The 17,387-nt window shown below is 33.6% G+C and overlaps 1 protein-coding gene across 1 annotated transcript; it reads right to left on the minus strand.

Annotated features, from left to right (window-relative positions):
* Window positions 1–3,984: 3,984 nt before the first annotated feature.
* LOC141553657 (major urinary protein 4-like) lies at window positions 3,985–9,956 on the minus strand. The gene is made up of 7 exons (XM_074285195.1): window positions 9,821–9,956; window positions 7,539–7,657; window positions 7,157–7,227; window positions 6,078–6,188; window positions 5,138–5,245; window positions 4,899–4,946; window positions 3,985–4,319 (listed from the first exon to the last, which is right to left on the minus strand). Exons 1-6 carry the CDS (start codon window positions 9,917–9,919, stop codon window positions 4,921–4,923), a joined length of 534 nt encoding a protein of 177 aa, XP_074141296.1. The 5' UTR covers window positions 9,920–9,956; the 3' UTR covers window positions 3,985–4,319; window positions 4,899–4,920.
* Window positions 9,957–17,387: the final 7,431 nt, after the last annotated feature.

Here is a 17,387-nt window from a genome sequence, read left to right on the forward strand (position 1 = left end):
ACCAGTGTGATCTGACACACTAGGGACAGTCCTGCTTCCTCTCATATTGCCACAACCTGAGAAGAAATGGAAGTCATTATAGGCAATAGAGATTCTATGGGCCTGAAGGACACTCAGGAATTTCTGAAACATTTCAGGCCTTGTCCTTCAAAAGTGGTTTACACCATGCAAACTTAGCCCTCTGTCTGTCTCATTACAAAATTCTAGTCCTTCTCTTCCTGATAAAAGGCAATAGAGGATGTGATCCATTGCAACACAGACCAAAGAATTGAGACAATGATGCTCTTAAGGAAAACTGCCTCTTGTATTTCTGTCCCTTTTTTCCATCCACCTTCCCCCCATCCTCTGCCAAATGATTCCTGTGACCAATCTAAAAGGTGAAATGGTTTCAGCTTTCTTGAAAACCCCTTCCCAGACAAAGCCAGCCCCGTCAAGTCCATTTCATACCAGACTGCTCATATCTCTCAGTCTGTCTTCATGGGATGTTGGTACCTCAAGGAGCAGTTATATTAGTCTCCCCCTCTGCCACTCTATCATAGCTGTAATCCTGCCAACCAAATATCATGACACTGGAGGATACCAAGTTACTCCCTCTTGCCCCTGCTCCAGTCTCAGTCAAAATTGTGTCCCTTCAGTAGACTTTTCCTGAACAAGAAACTTTCCAGAATGCCAGAAGATGTTTTTCAAATGTTCTCATCTTAAAACCCCTCTTTGTACTTTTAGGGGAGAAAAGCCATTCATCTGCAGCTGGGCAGGCTGCGGTGAAAAGGAAATTGCTCACTCAGATGAATTTCTTAACTCATACAGGAGAAAAGAAATTTGTGTGCCCTTATGTGCTTGGAACCTTATATTAATAGATCACTTGACAAAACATAACCCAAATCACAGATCACCAAGATGATCCTAAACTCAGACATTGGCAAAAAAAAAAAAAAAGGAAAAAAAATCAGTAGATAAAACAAAATAAAAAAAAAAAAACAAAAAAAAACAAGCCAGAATTGCTTAATCAGAGAAACTTAGAAGCAGAGGAGTTTCTCTGAGTCCATTAGTTCCCATGCTATCATAGGAATGATTCAGGACATAATCTGCATTTGACATTTTTTGTAAAAGCTTCTTTTTAGAACACTTAACTGCACTGGCTAAAATGCAGAATTAATATAATTGATGTGTGTGTGTGTGTGTGTGTGTGTGTGTGTGTGTGTGTGTGTTTTGGGCTGAAAACCCTTTTTTTCCCCTCTAATTGAGCCCTGTTTCTGAATCATATTGCAACTTATTCAGTCATTCCCCAATTTATGGACATCTCTTCAATTTCTTTGCCACTATAAAGAGCTATAATAAACATTTTTGTATAAATAGGTCCTTCTTTCTTTCTTTCTTTTTAAAAATCTCTTTGGGATATATGCCTAATAGTGATACTGTTGGGTCATGATTTATAGTTCTTTGGATATATTTCCAAATTACACTACAAAACAATTTTCCTGTCTCAATTTTCCTATATTCCCTCCAATATTTACCTTTTTCCTTTTCTGTCATATTACCTAATTTGATAGGATAGTATCTGAGAATTGTTTTGTTTTGTATTTTTTCTGATCAATAGTGTTTTAGAATATTTTTATATGACTATAGATAACTGATTACTTTATCTGAAAACTACTTGTACATTTTTTGACCATTTATCAATTGAGCAATGACTTGTATTTTGATACATTTGATTCAGTTCTCTGTATATTTGAGAAATGAGGCCTTTATTAGATAAGGTACAATTTTTTTCACAGTTATAATTCCTATGCATTTCCTTCTATCCTATCCCCTGTTTATCATATTATCTCTACCTTTTTACCCTGTCCATCCTCAAAAGTATTTTACTTCAGACTACTGCTTCCCTCATCCATCTTTCCTCCCATCAGCCACCCTCCATCTTTTTTCTCCTTTCTTTCTTATTTTCCTATGGGGCAATGTGGATTTTTATACCTATGCAAGTTTATTTGTTATTCCTTCTTTGAACCAATTCTGCTGGAAGTAGGCTTCAATCATTCCCCCACTCCCTGCTGCTGTACCTTCATGTTTTTTTTTAAGTGAGATAATTTTCTCTGTTCTTCCTTTTATTTCCTCCTTCTAATGCAACCTTCTTTTCTCCTTTTAATTTTATATTTTTGAAGTCATCCCATCATATTTATCTTATACCTTTGCTATCTTGGCTGTGATTACATTTCTTTTATTTATTAACCTGCATTATTATATGATTCTTTTATCTCTACAAAGTTGTTTATCCCTTTTTCTCACTTCACATAAAATCCATAGGTAATCACATATGCTTTGAACTGTGTATATTTAATCTTTGCTGGAGAAAGGAGACTTTCTTGTTGGAATACATATAATGAAAACCAGTTGATATCTACATCCTTGGCCAAATGTGTGTATATATATATATTTTTATATATATATATATATATATATATATATATATCTTCATCATTTCCCCTTGGCTAAAGCTGTGTGATGTTTAGATCCCCAATTGAATCTTCAGCTTTCTATGTGGAAGGAAAGGAAAGAACCCTTTGGAGAGAATGCTATCTAAATGGAAGGCTATACCTTGAAACAGTCCAGTATGAGAGGAATAGGCCTCAGTCACACTTTGAATTCTGTTGTGATTCTTGTTGGTTCCTGGTTAAATTTATCAGGTAAAGAGTTCTTTTATGTGATTTTTAATGATTCACAATTCTTCCTTTGAGAACTGTTTGGCCACATCCTTTAACCACTTATCTATCAGGTTTTACAAATTTCTTTTAGTTCCCTATATATCTTGGATACAAGACTGGTCTCAGAGATATCTGATTCCTCCTCTTCCTCACTGGATCACTTTTTTTCCTATCCTACTTATATTAATTTTATTCATGAAAAAATATCTTTTAATTTCATATAGTCAGTGTCATCCTTTTAAACAACAGAATTTTTTTTTGGCTTCAGCTTAATGTGAATTCAGACTAAAAATAAAAGTGAAAAATTGCATTTGGAAGTTGTAAGATTTTCCAATAAATTTGAGCCAGGAATACTTTTTGAAACTATGGTGGTATGTATGAGAGAAATCATATACAAGTTGAAGATAAGAGTGTCCACAAATATACAAAGGTATATAAAATAGGTATATAAGTCAAATATTTATTGATAATAAATCATAATTTAGTGACCCCCACACAATCAGTTATGTGTCCTTACATGGGATCACAATACACATTTTAAGAAGTTTTGTTGTAAATCACTAACAATAAAGAAAGTACAAATCCAAATAGCTCTGAAGTTTCACTTCATAATTGAATGTGGGAATTTGTCAATATTATGAAGGTTGTGGGACACTAATTTGTTGTTAATGAAATTATGAATTGATGTCATTCTGCAAAATCATTTGAAATTAAACTAAGAAGATGACTAAGATATTCATACTCTGTATCCTAGAGATCTCATTATGAGGCATATACCAAAAAGAGGTCATGATTAAAAGAAAAATCTCATATGTTTCAAAATATTTATAGTAATACTTTTCATAGGAGCAGAGAATTAGAAACTAAATAGATGGATATTGATTTGGAAATGGTAAACGAACTATAGTATATGAAAGTGATGTAATATTATATAAGAAATGATGAATATGGTGACTACAAAGAAGCTTTGGAAGACATCTGAACTCTTGCAGTGTGAAATAAGCAAAACTAACAAAAGAATGTACACAACAACAAAACAATAAAACTGAATTATGTGCTTATATGCAAGTGATTTTAAAATAAAAGATGTCAAGAAAGAATTTGTACGGATACAAATTTGAAATCTTGCATTATATATTTTTTATTCTTTACATTAAGATTTAAGGAATTACATGAGTTTAAGGAAGATTGAACATAGTGGAAACATATATGGGAAAGGGGAATACAATATGTGGAATTTCAAATTCCATTCTAGATCTTGGTTGATCACAAATTATGTAAGCCAATAGTGTAATGTAACTTGCATGCATATATGTGTGTGTGTTTGTGTGCTGTATTTGTGAGTGTAAGTGTATACATATATATATGAATACATAAATACATACATACACAATTTTGTTTATACTAATGGAGTTAAGTTACATAAATCATTGGTGTTAGTCATTTCATTTGGTTCTTCTCTGCTTATACTACATTTGGGTAACATTTTTAGTTCTGGTAATCCCCTTAAAGGGAATGTTGATTAAAAGAAGTGCTTTAAGAAGAATATGATTACTTATTTGTGAGGAGCCCTAAAATAATGCTTTATGAAGAATGTTGAAAAGTCTTCAGATGTCTGACCTAAAGAGGAAAAGAACAAAGAAAAATGTAAAATCTGAGCTTTAAAATTAGAAGGAACTTTAGAAGGTGACTTTCAGATTGTTCAATCTCCCATCCAATATGGATAAGAATCCTTTCAGTAAGGAAGAATTTGGGATAGATGACTAACCTAGCTCTCCTGGATAATAATAATGATAATAACAATAATAATATAAATTGTAGGGGGGAGAAATTTAAAGATAACGTCTAAAAACAGAAAAATAAAACTCTTTACCCTTCAAATTATATTTTATTCAAGTTTTGAGATGGAAAATCAAACAAACAGAAATACCCACACCGAGATGCTGGTATTCCCTCCCAAGGCAGCTGCCTCTTAGCATCTGATAGAAGATTGAAGGGAGGGAGAAGGGAAAGAGTATCCAAGAGCAGAATGAACCAGATGAATGGAAGCGAAGAAAAAAAAAGTAAAAAAAGAAAAGGATTCTCAGAATAACTAGAACTGAATTAAAGCTGATAAAAGCACTATCATTGCCACTTTCAGTTCTAGTTTTTAGAGAATATTGAAAGATAAGCATAACCCTAAAATCAGATGTCACAAACCTGCATGCTTCTGCCAACTTTCCTATTCTAAGGAGCGCTCACATGGATCTGTGGAGAAAAAACAAGACACGAATGATTCTCTGACTTAAACTCTATACAGATATTCAGTATGTCACCAAAGCACGTGAAAAAAAAAATAAGATGAGATTTTGACCTGTAGAAAGTTATTTTATAATGAATTTTCTCCCCTGTTATAGGGAAACTGGAAATAAAGGAAAACAAAAATTAGAAAGACTTACCAGTTTTGGTCAAGTCAAGGACATTTTCTTTTTTAATTCCATATGACTTATACATTTCTTCAAATTTTTTTTTAATTTCTTGATTCACGGTTTCTCCTTTCTGTCGGCCTACATTTGGAGAATATTATCTGTTACTATAAATCATGAATTAATAAATGAATAAAAACATAAATTTAAAAATTCATGTTTTCTAGCCAATCCTCCGAGTGTTTTAGATATGAATAGGGGGAAAATTAGATAGTCTGCTTTCAAGGAACTCTTTAGATTCTAGTTAGAAAAACAGAACATAAAAAGGAAGTTCATAGCAGAGAGAATAGAAAACCCCAGAAATCCTTAGAGTATAACATATCCTTAGATGTCAAGGCCCAAGATGATGTCAGAAAAAAAGATGAGAGTGCTAAAGGTCTGCAAGGAATAGAGGTAAGATTAATGTTAAGATCCAGAAGAGTTTAGTATGCAGAATCAGGATGCATGGTAAGACCTCCATGTTTCCAGAAGTAATGTTATTTGTTTCTCATTTTATTTAAGCACCAGTATAGCCAAATAGTGGACATTTATTTTCCCTTTAACAAAGAACACCAAGCAGAAATATCAGGTTTTCCTTTGCTTTTTTGCTTAAGCTTCTAGATACAATTTGACCTATTCTTCTTTCTTTTTCTTCTATTAACAGGAACATATTTTATTAATGGTTAGATAGGATAGAGGAGGGAATGGTAAATAAAAAATGATGACTACATAAGGATTTGCCTTACATCTCAGAACGACATTGAAAATACAGAATTTCTCACAGAATGGTCTTGGTATTCTCAGTAAAGTGAGAGACAAAAATCATCACTGAGAAGGTTGATAAAGGGCAAGGATGAGAATGGTGAGATTAAAGAGAAAGCAAGCCTGAATTTGCTGCTGAGACAGAATTCCAGAGAAACTAGAGGTCACTTACTGTAGAGTTCCACTCCTTTGGTTTCCCTTCCATGAATCTTATTAGTTGTATAAATCAGGAGATAATCATTTGGGTCAGCATCTTCCACATAGAGTATATTGTTGCCTGGATCTGTAATAGAGTGAGATCATAATCCCCTCACTAGTACAGGAAGTAAAAATAAGCAGAAATTCTACATTCAATGATTATTCCTTCACTAGGGTCTGGCTGGATTCCTCTCACTTATGTGGAGATAATACCATTGTCCTACATCCTAATAAGGGCCTTGCATTCAGAATTATTATGCTATCTTATTAGTAAAGCATTTTTAAAATGACACTGACAAATTAGAGTGGTAAACTAGTGAGAAGAGTCAAGTTTATGCCAATCAAGAATTGGTTAATGAAGTTCAAGATTATAATTCAAAGAATTTTTTCCAAGGCTTTTCCAAGAAGAGGGAGTAGATTTTTCTGCATGCCTCCAAAGGGTAGAACTAAGGATACTGGGTGATATATTTAGCCATATATAAAAAAGAAACATATTCTAACAACCAAAACTGAACAAACATAGAAAGGTCTTCCTGAAAAGGTAGAGTTTCCCTGTCACTCCTATACTGGTGCACAGTTATGTTTGTGTCTCCTTGAACTATTAAAAAAAGGCTGTTCTGTCTCCTGTTTCTCTAATTTTTCAAGATTAGATTTATAAATTGTGCCCATTCACTGGATACAGCTGGAAGGGTACTAGACTTGAAGATGAGGTTAGGGTTGATGTTCTAACTCTTTTTTCAACTTACAAACTATGTGATCTTAAGCAAATCATCTTCCTTCACTAAACCTGTCTTCTTTCCTGAAAAAGGAAACTAAAAATTATATACATATTACCTACCTCACAGTTTTGAGGACTAAATAATTTTTGTAAAACATTTTGTAAACTATAAAATGGTACCTAAGTACTCTTTTTAATTTCCTTTGATGATAATACCTCACATTTTCAGTCACAAAGTAATCAGGCTGTTCACTTAATCCTAAAATAAGATTAGAACTTAATAAATGAAAAACATTTATAAATCTGAAATGACAATGAGAATTATTAATACATACATCGGAGTTTGTATTTATTGTTTTCCAGTTTGTTAGCAAATACTGCCACTTGCTTACATTCACGATTTGTCCTAGAAAAGAGGGAAAAAAACCACTTTGACTTAGACACAGTTGGACTGCATTAGGGCTCCCTGCTGGTAAGTGTGCCTTGGACAGAAAGCTATCATTTATTCTGGTGATTTATCTCCCCTTCCTCACAATTACCTTTGTCATTAGTCAAGGCCAGCTCCCAGTATAGTTTATTCTCTTTATATTCTAATCCCATTACAATTCTGGGAATCTTGGTAAGGGGTTTTTCCTCCTGAGCCCTGACCTAGTTGTTGTGTAGGGAAGCCCAGAACTATGACCCAGAAACCAGTCATCAGTCTTTCACCAGACTTACCTGAGGGTGAAGTAAAATATCAGGCTATTTACTTTCACATCGATACTGTGGATAAAAGCTGCAGAGTTGCTTTCCAAGTCATTGGAGGCCAGTAATAAAGGATACCACCTTCCAACAAACTGTGGAGAAATAAAAATTAGTAAAAGGAAATGAAGAAATGATGAGCAAAGAAGAAAGGAGAGGGTAAATTAGCGAGTTGGAGGAGAGGGAGAAGATCTTTCATGGTCTTGCCCTAATATGGCAGGAGTCTGAAGAAAAGAAACAAGCACTGGCACAGTAATAAAGAACTCTGCCTTTTGTGATCTGTGGGGGCAACTGTGACTATGGTTTTACAGGGTTAGATTTCCTAGTATGGTTTCTGAGGCCCCTTGACATTGTGGATCAGCAGGAATCTCATTTTCCCATTAAGTGATTCTGCCCACTATGAAGTCCTATCTGCCTATGGGTGGCTTTGCCCTATGAGTGTATAGAGACTGGGGAATGCTTGTGTGACAGAGAGAGATTTCTCCCCATCTATACCTCAGAAGAGATAGTCAAAAAATGTTAATGAAGTACAGCTAATTTAGGCTTTTTTGAGCTACTAAGATCTCTCATTGGGTCAAGAAGGAACAATTGTATTGGTGGAAGGTAATTCATGTAAGCAACTCTCTTTCAAGATAGACAAGGGTGCATTGGGGCTGCCCTGCCTGTCTTGGGTACAGTGACTTCATTAGGGTGAAAAGTGAATATTTTTCAGAGGCCACATTTCAATCTAGAATACCAGCTCTCTATCACAGCAGGTAACTTCCATAATAACAATAATCACAATAACAAAAATAATGATAATGATGAAGATAAGTGACATTTCTATATTGTCTAAAATTGTCCCCATTATCTTACATATTTTAACCAAACTGATTCATAATAACATTATATATAATTTCATTCTTATCCACATTTTACAAATGAGAAAACTGAGACTCAAAGTGCCTTGCCCAGGATCTAATAGTTGGTATGTGTCTGAGCCTGGTGACCCTGGGTGATTTTGAGTCCAAGTTCAATGTATTCACTGCAGCAGGTGTAAACAAGGATATGGCATCAGGTCACTTCAAAGGTCATCACTGTCATCATCATCATTATCTATGAATATATTATTCCATGGTTCTAGGAGCAAAAAAAAAAATCCTATCTATTCTACATTGTTTTCGATTTCTTTGTCTTTTAAAAACTGCTAGCTAGTGTTGTGAAGTGGGAAAAACACTCATCTGAGCACCAGGAGACATAAAACCAAGTCTTAAATCCATTACATGCCAATTCCCCAATTTCAACTTCATGTTTTTTAGCTGTAAAATGAGGACTGGTCCACATAATCTTTAATATCCCTTCTAGATCTGACACTCCAATCTAACAGAGAAAAAACTGCTTTCCTGGTCATCTGTAAGTCAAAATCTTTATTAAGCTATTATTTTCAAACACCAACCAAGTGCAGATAAGAAAAGGAATCCCAGAAATTAAGTGAACTCCCTAAATTCATAATGCTATTAAGTGTCTTAGAATTTGGACCCAGGTCTTCTGGATTTTCATCCTTTATCTATTCTCTAACACTATCTTTAATAGTAGTATCCTTATTTCTCTACCATGATGTCTGTTTTACATATTTATTCTCAATTCTTTTAACAGACACAAGTAAAACTAAGATAATTACCTGAAGTTTTATAATTATACACAAATAATACACAATAACTCTTAGTAGTAGAGTTCTCTTATCCATTACCACTTTCACGTCCTCTTCTCTTCCCCTCTCCCATAAAATGGATTTCTTTATGCTGATTTATGTCACCATACCTTACAGTCAATCTCCATACCTTGAAACTGTCCTGCTAATATTAGAAATTATTCCCAGTTTGTAAATATGCTATGGTCATGTACACACTTATACATAGACATATACATAGGGCTAGTTCAAATGACTAAACAAAATCAAAGACACTAAACATTCAGTATCTTGGAACAATTGGGATGAAGATGGGTTAAGTGAAAATAAAAACAAGAAAATTATGAAATCATTCTTTCCATTGAGAAAGAATACATTTCAGCCTCTGAAAGTTACATCACAATTACACAAATAGACCCAGACACTATGCACTCATATGCAAGTCAGACTTTAATTGTTTCATAGTTTTAAAAATGCTAGCCAAAACCCTTTCAATACTAATTTTATTACTGCCTTGATTTGTTTCATGTTTCTAAGTCCCCTCTTCAATCCAATATCAATCTATACCACAATTTGTACCCTCTTGTACCTTCTTGAGATTGATGTCTTTTACTGCACCAGTGGCCTGGACCTGGATGGTACAGACTAGGGACAAGCCCATAGTCAGTAGCAGACGTGTCATACTCATAGCTCTCTTTACTTTCAGCAGCCAAGAAAAAACAAGATAGGGTTCCTATGAATGTTCCTATCTGTCTCTCAGCTCTGCTTTTATATCCCATCTGAGACTTGGATTCCCCACTAAATTGACCTAGCAAGACCTCTCATTCCCCCATAATGGCTTTTCCTTCATTGAAAATTTGCCAATAATAAACTATTCTTCAATAATTTCAAGGAGAGTAATGGCCCATCCCTTGAGGAACCTACTGTTCTCTTTCTCCAAAACTCAATTTCCAAGGCGAATGGAACATGTTGTAATAGGCTGGCTTCCAAATAATTATTTATGCTGTGATCACACATAACAGTTGAGGAGGTTAAATTAAACCTGGTCCATCCCTGAGGCAATTCTGAGTTTAAAGAAAGAAAGAGGGAGAAATCTTTTTTAAATCCCTCAGATCTTGCCATTTCTTTCCTACATATTCTCTTAGATTTCAGGACTGCAGTTGCAATGTTTCTCATTACTTTGTGATATATCACAAATATCATAAGAAATGAACAACTGTGAGCTTATATAATAACCCTGTCCATTAGAGATAAAATGTCAGAGGAAAAGGACTATGTCTTAGTTATTTTTTAAAATTTTGTTTTGTTTTTTGTATCTTACTACGGTGCTATACAAGGCTCAATTTATATTACTATTTCACAATAATAACCTGTTATTTCCTATATTCTTATTCTATCAGCCACTCTCTAACTAACTATGTCTTTGAAATTTGGGATGACTAGAAAAATTCATCAACTTGTAGATAGTCTACCAATGGGTCTTTCTGAAATAAGCTAAGCTTGGGCCTTGAGTAACTTCAACCTTTTAGTCCAAGTGTTCCTCCAAGCATATAATCTCATTATGTGTTGTTATTATTCCTGGTCTATTTCAGTCTCACTTTTATAATTTAAAGTTTTTATTAGAAACCTAATAAAAATGAATATTTCAAAGTTTAATAAACAAAGAATTGTAGCCCTGAAGTCAGGAAGACCTGAGTTCTAATCTAGCCTCAGACACCTAACACTTTCTAGTTGTGTGATCCTGGGCAAGTCACTTGATCCCAATTGCCTCAGCCAAAAATAATAGTAATAAAATAAACAAAGAATATGTACATGAAAGTATGAACTTTGGGTACTTCACTTGGTACATTATATATATATATATATATATATATATATAATATAATATATAATATATATGTAATTTAATAGATTAGCAACAATATGTGTGTATATATGTATATATATTATTTAAGTATATTAGCAACAAAATTGTCTTCCAATCCAGATAGGATTCAGGAAGTCTAGTAACTGATGTTTAAGACTGGAATGAAATGAAACCATCATGGAATATGTTGCACTTAGTAATAAAGCTATATTTAGAATTGGGAAAGGTTATTCATCAAAGATATAGCACTAATACAATTGACCTTAGATTATCAGTAGACTATGTATCAATAGACTATCAGTCAATTGGTCAATCAGTCAACAAGAATTTATTTAGTTTTTACTATCTTCTTGGTACTATGTCTCCTTCCCTTCCTTTGTTTCCCTTGTTAGTTCACTGGTCAGAAGCCAGAGAGAGCACAAGCTTCTGATTAAAACAAAAAAACATTTTTTATGCTTAAGCTCCCAAGAAACTTTATCACTATTCCAACATTTTACCTCCAGGTCTAACAATTTTTTTTTACTTTCCTAAACCAATCCATAATTTTAAAATAATAAGTAACCTAATCTGCAGAAGACGAATCTTTAATGTATTGAGCTTGCTTTCCTTCTTTTTCTTCCTTTCTCTTTTTCTTTTTTCCTTCCTTTCTTTTTTCATTGGTTTTGTTGGTGCAAAAACTTTTGATTTAATATAATCAAAATTATCCATTTTGCATTTGTATCATTGCATTCTCAAATTCTTCTTTGGCAATAAATTCCTTCCTTCTCTATAAATCTGACAGGTAGACTATCCCAAGCTCTACTAATTTGCTTAGAATATCATCTTTTATGTTTCATTTATCAACTCATTTTGACCTTATTTTGTTATAGGATGTTATTTTGACCAACACTTAAGTTGGTCAAGGGCTATTTTTTAACCTTACAATTTTCCAGTATTCCCAGAAATTTGTCAAAATGTGAGTTCTTATCCCCAAAAATTTATCAAACAATAGATTATCTTAGTCATTGACTATTGTCTCTTTTACTAAGTCTATTTTCCCATGACCCTTTATTACATATAATTTTTATTGCATTATGTTCTGAAATGGATTCATTTAATATTCCTGCCTTTCTGCAATTGATTTGAGGCTTTTATGCCCTGATATATGGTCAATTTGTATGTAAGTTGCATGTACCACTGAGAAAAAGATATATTCCTTTCTATAGAGGTCTATCATACCTGACATTCCTAAAATTCTATTCACTTCTTTTTTGTTTATTTTGTGGTTAGGTTTATCTAGTTCTGATAGAGGGAGTTTGATATTCCTACTTTTGCTGTCTATTGCTTCTTGCAATACTTACAATACTTACTTAACTTCTCTAAGAATTTGGATGCTATACTATTTGGTACATATATGTTTAGTATTATTGTTTCTTCATTATCTATGGTACCTGTTAGCAAGATATAGTGTCCAATCTTATCTTTTTAAAATTATATATATATTTTTGCTTTTGCTTGGTCTGAGATCAGATCACTACTCCTGCTTTCTTTTACTTCAGCTGAAACATAAAATATTTGGTTCCAGGCTTTTACCTTTATTCTATATGTATCTCTCTACTTCAATTGTATTTCAATTATAGAATTCTGCCTTTTATATGGTACCTGTTAGCAAGATATAGTGTCCAATCTTATCTTTTTAAAATTATATATATATATTTTTGCTTTTGCTTGGTCTGAGATCAGATCACTACTCCTGCTTTCTTTTACTTCAGCTGAAAAATAAAATATTTGGTTCCAGGCTTTTACCTTTATTCTGTATGTATCTCTATTTCAATTGTATTTCAATTATAGAATTCTACCTTTTATTCACTTTTATTCTATGGGAAAGTTCGTCTCATTCACATTCATAATTAAAATTACTAACTCTGTATTTCCCTCCCTCCTATTTTTCCATGTTTATACTTTTTTCTCTCCTTTTACCTTTTCCCTCCTCATCAGTGTTTTGCTTCTGATCCCCTCTTCCTTCTGATTTTTCTTTTTCCTTTTACCACTCTCCCATTTCTTTTTACCTCTTCCCTTTTTATTTCTACCCTTTCTTCTATTATCCTCTTCCTTTCCTTTCCTCTTTCTCCTTCTACTTCCCTATTGGGTGAGAAAACTTTCTATACCAATCTAAGGCTGTGTTATTTCTGCTTTGAGATAAATCCAATGAGATTAAAGTTCAAACAATGCTCATCAGCTTTCTTTCTTTCCAACTAGTGTCAAAGGTCTTTTGTGCCTCTTCATTTGATCTAATGTACCCCACACTTAACACCCCTTTTGTCTTCTCTCAGTACAAACCTTTTTTTACCCCTTAATTTCCCTTTTTTACATGATTGCATTAAAGTTAACTTATAACCTCAGTCTCTGTCCCTTGTAACTGCCTATCAAAGATACAATTCTCAAGACTTATAAGTACCATCTTCCCATATAGGAATGTAAACATTTTGACCTTTAAAAATCATAATTTCTTTCTTTCCTGTTTACCTTTTAATGATTCTCTTGTGTCTTGTATTTGAAGATCAGATTTTCTGTTCGGCTCTGATTCTTTCAGCAGAAATGATTGAAAATCACCTATTTCATTGAAAATTCATTTTTTCTCCTGAAAGATAACACTCATCTTTTTTTCTGGGTGTTTGATTATTAGTTGTAGTACAAGCTCAATTGCCTTCAGGAATATCATATTCCAGGCCTTCCATTTCTCTAATGTGGAAACTTCTAGGTCCTTGGTAATACGAATATTGGCTCCTTTACTCTTTTAATTGTTTCTTTATGGTTGTTTGCTGTATTTTCCCCTTAATGTGATCCCTTTGGAATTTAGCTATAATATTCCTTGGAATGTTTACTTTAGGATCTCCTTGAGAAATTGATCAATAGATTCTTTCAAGGGCTATTTTACCCTCTGGTTCTGGGATATCAGGGCAGTTTTCCTTGGTGATTTCTTGAAAGATGTAGTTCATGTTCCTTTTTTTGATCATGGTTTTCAAATAATCCAATAATTCTTAGATTATCTATCTCCCCTGGATCTATTTTCAATTCAATTATTTTTATAATGAAACATTATACATTTATTTCTATTTTTTCATGTTTTTGGTTTTGTTTGATTATTGGTGCTTCATTGAATCATTCACTTCCATTTGTCCAAATCTATTAATTATTTTCTTCAGTTAACTTTTTAATTTCCTTTTGCATTTTGGCCAATTGTACTTTTATTTTTTTTCCTTTTTATTTGAGAAAACAGAGTAAATAAAAAAAGGAAAACAGAAAATATATACAAGCAAAATAAAGCAAAACAAAAGAGAACATTATCATGAGCCCAACAGAACATAAGGGAGGATTCAAAATATATAACAATAAATTAGCAGATCAAGAAAGAACATACACAAACATACACACACACACACACACATACGTGTGTGTGTGTATTAGTAGAAGAAATTATATTCATGAATGATAATTTGATCTTTACTTTATTATAAATTGTTCTTTGGTTCTCTGCAGCATACCTTATTTACTTTATTCTTTTTTTTTCCTTCCTTTTCATCCTCTACCACTCCCAAGAAAGCTTTATTTAAGAAAAGATAATTAAATGGTCAAAGGATATGAAGAAATTAAAACCATTTCTAATCATATGAGAAGGTACTATAAATCACTATTATCTAGAGAAATGCAAAATAAGATCACTCTGAGATACCACTACACACCTCTCAGATTGGCTAAGATAACAGGAAAAGACAATAACAAATGTTGAAGGGGGTGTGGGAAAACTGGTTCACTGATACATTGTTGGTGGAACTGTGAGCAGATCTAGCCATTCTGGAGAGCAATCTGGAACTATGCTCACTATAGAGAGCCAGAATTCTGGAGAAATTCTTACAACAAAGTGTTAACTCAGTGGAATTGATAATACAATAATGATCTAATTTAGCATGGTGATTAACAGTTCTCTAGTTCAGTACATGTACTTAGTACTTAATATAGTTCTACAAGATTGACACCTATGATGATGCAATTTTAATAGAGTATATAAGAGCCAACAAAGACTGGACAAAAGACATTCATTCCATCTCCCACTTTTATGGTGGCTGGCCTGTCCTCCTTTATAGCTCCATTGAAACCAAGGCCCATCTGGAAGGCCTCCAGAAAGTTAGATGAGCCCTAGGCAAGGATACAGACTATGAAGGAGACAATAAAGAATTTGGACTTTATCCCTGGCTATTCTCCTGGTGATTACGCAGCTGAAATGAAGGCTGGTCCAGAGACCTCCAGAAAGCTAAACCGGAACATTGCAGCTCATAAAGTTATCAAATTGTCCATACCTTTTGATCCAGCAATATTTCCACTAGGCTTATATTCCAAAGAAATGTTAAAGGAGGGAAAGGGACCCACATGTGCAAAAATGTTTGTGGCAGCCCTCTTTGTAGTGCCTAGAAACTGAAAAGTGAGTGGATGCCCATCAACTGGAGAATGAATGAATAAGTTATGATATATGAATATTATGGAATATTATTGTTCTATAAGAAATGACCAGCAGGATGATTTCAGAAAGGCCTGAAGAGACTTACATGGACTGATGCTAAATGAAATGAGCAGAACCAGGAAATCATTATACACAGCAACAACAAGATTATATGATGATCAATTCTGAGGGACGTGGCTCTCTTCAACAATGAGATGATTCAAACCAATTCCAGTTGTTCAGTGATGAAGCGTGCCATGTACACTCAAAGAGAGGACAATGGAAGCTGAGCGTGGACTGCAACATAGCATTCTCACTCTTTTTGTTGTTGTTTCCTTGCATTTTATTTTGCTTCTTTAAAAAAAAACTGTTTTGATTGGACTTTTCTTGTGCAGCATGATAATTGTAGAAATATGTATGCCACATATTGGATTTCACATATATTTCTACCATGTTTAACATATATTGAACTACTTGCCATTTAGGGGAAGGCATGGGGAAAGGTGGTGAGGGGGGTTTGAACACAAGGTTTTGCAAGGGCTAATGTTGAATAAATGTCCACACATATGTTTTGAAAAATAAAAATCTTTAATAAAAAAAAAAAAAAGAAATGGGGACCAGCTCATATCTCCCTTTGGGGCTGGAGTTGATTTGCCTTTAGGAACCTCAGGGTTCTCTATGGTGAGAGTTCTTTTTGCTTTTTTGTTCATTTTTTTAAGGGTTGAAGTCTGCTCTTAATTCAAAGGTATGGCAGCTGCTTTAGTTTGCCATGAGGCAGTTCTGCTAACTGACTTCCAGGGCATGATAATTGTGGCCAGGTCCTATTTTTTTTAAACAAATAAACAGTGTATATACAAAAATTTCAGACTGTGGGTTATAGCCACATATGGGATCATGTAATTGAATGTGGGGGTTGCAAAATTATGATTTATTATCAGTAAATTTTGATTTATATACTTATTTTATCTACTTATATTCCTAGGGTTGTGTAAAAATTTTTCAGGTGACTAGGGTCACAAGTGGAAAAAGTTTAAGAAGCCCAGCTATATATTCTTTGGTGACTGTCTGAACAAACTGTGGTATACTATTCTAATGAAATTTTATTGAGGTATAAAAAAATGATAGTATGAGGAGCTCAGAGAACATGAGAAGATGTGTATGAATGATTCTGAAAAATTTAAGCAAAGCCAAGAGAATAATATACACAATGATTATAATGAAAAAAACAAAAAACAAAGAATGCCAAACACTAAACTAAGCTATGTAAAGTAATTAGGAGCAGACATGACCCTTGAGAAGAAATGAGTAAGTGTCCCTACCTTTTTTTCTTTGAAAAATAGGGGTTTGGATATGTGCAAAAATATTTTTGGCAGCCCTTTTTTGTAGTGGTAAGAAACTGGAAACTGAGTGGATGCCCATCAATTGAAGAATGGCTAAATAAATTATGGTATATGAATGTTATGGAATATTATTGTTCGGTAAGAAACAATCAGGAGTATGATTTTTAGAGAGGCCTGAAGAGGCTTACATGAACTGATGCTAAGTGAAATGAGCAGAACCAGGAGATCATTGTACAAAGCAACAACAGGATTATATGATGATCAATTTTCATAAGCATGGCTCTTTCCAACAGTGAGATGATCCAGGCCAATTCCAATGATCTTGGGAATAAGAAAGCCATCTATACTATGGAGATTAAGTATGGACCACAACATAGCATTTTCACTCTTTTTGTTGTTTTTTTTTGTTTGCATTTTGTTTTCTTTCTCGTTTTTTATCTGATTTTTCTTGTGCAGCAAGATAATTGTATAA

This window comes from Sminthopsis crassicaudata, chromosome 2, assembly GCF_048593235.1.
Source record: "Sminthopsis crassicaudata isolate SCR6 chromosome 2, ASM4859323v1, whole genome shotgun sequence".
Lineage (NCBI taxonomy): Eukaryota > Metazoa > Chordata > Mammalia > Dasyuromorphia > Dasyuridae > Sminthopsis > Sminthopsis crassicaudata.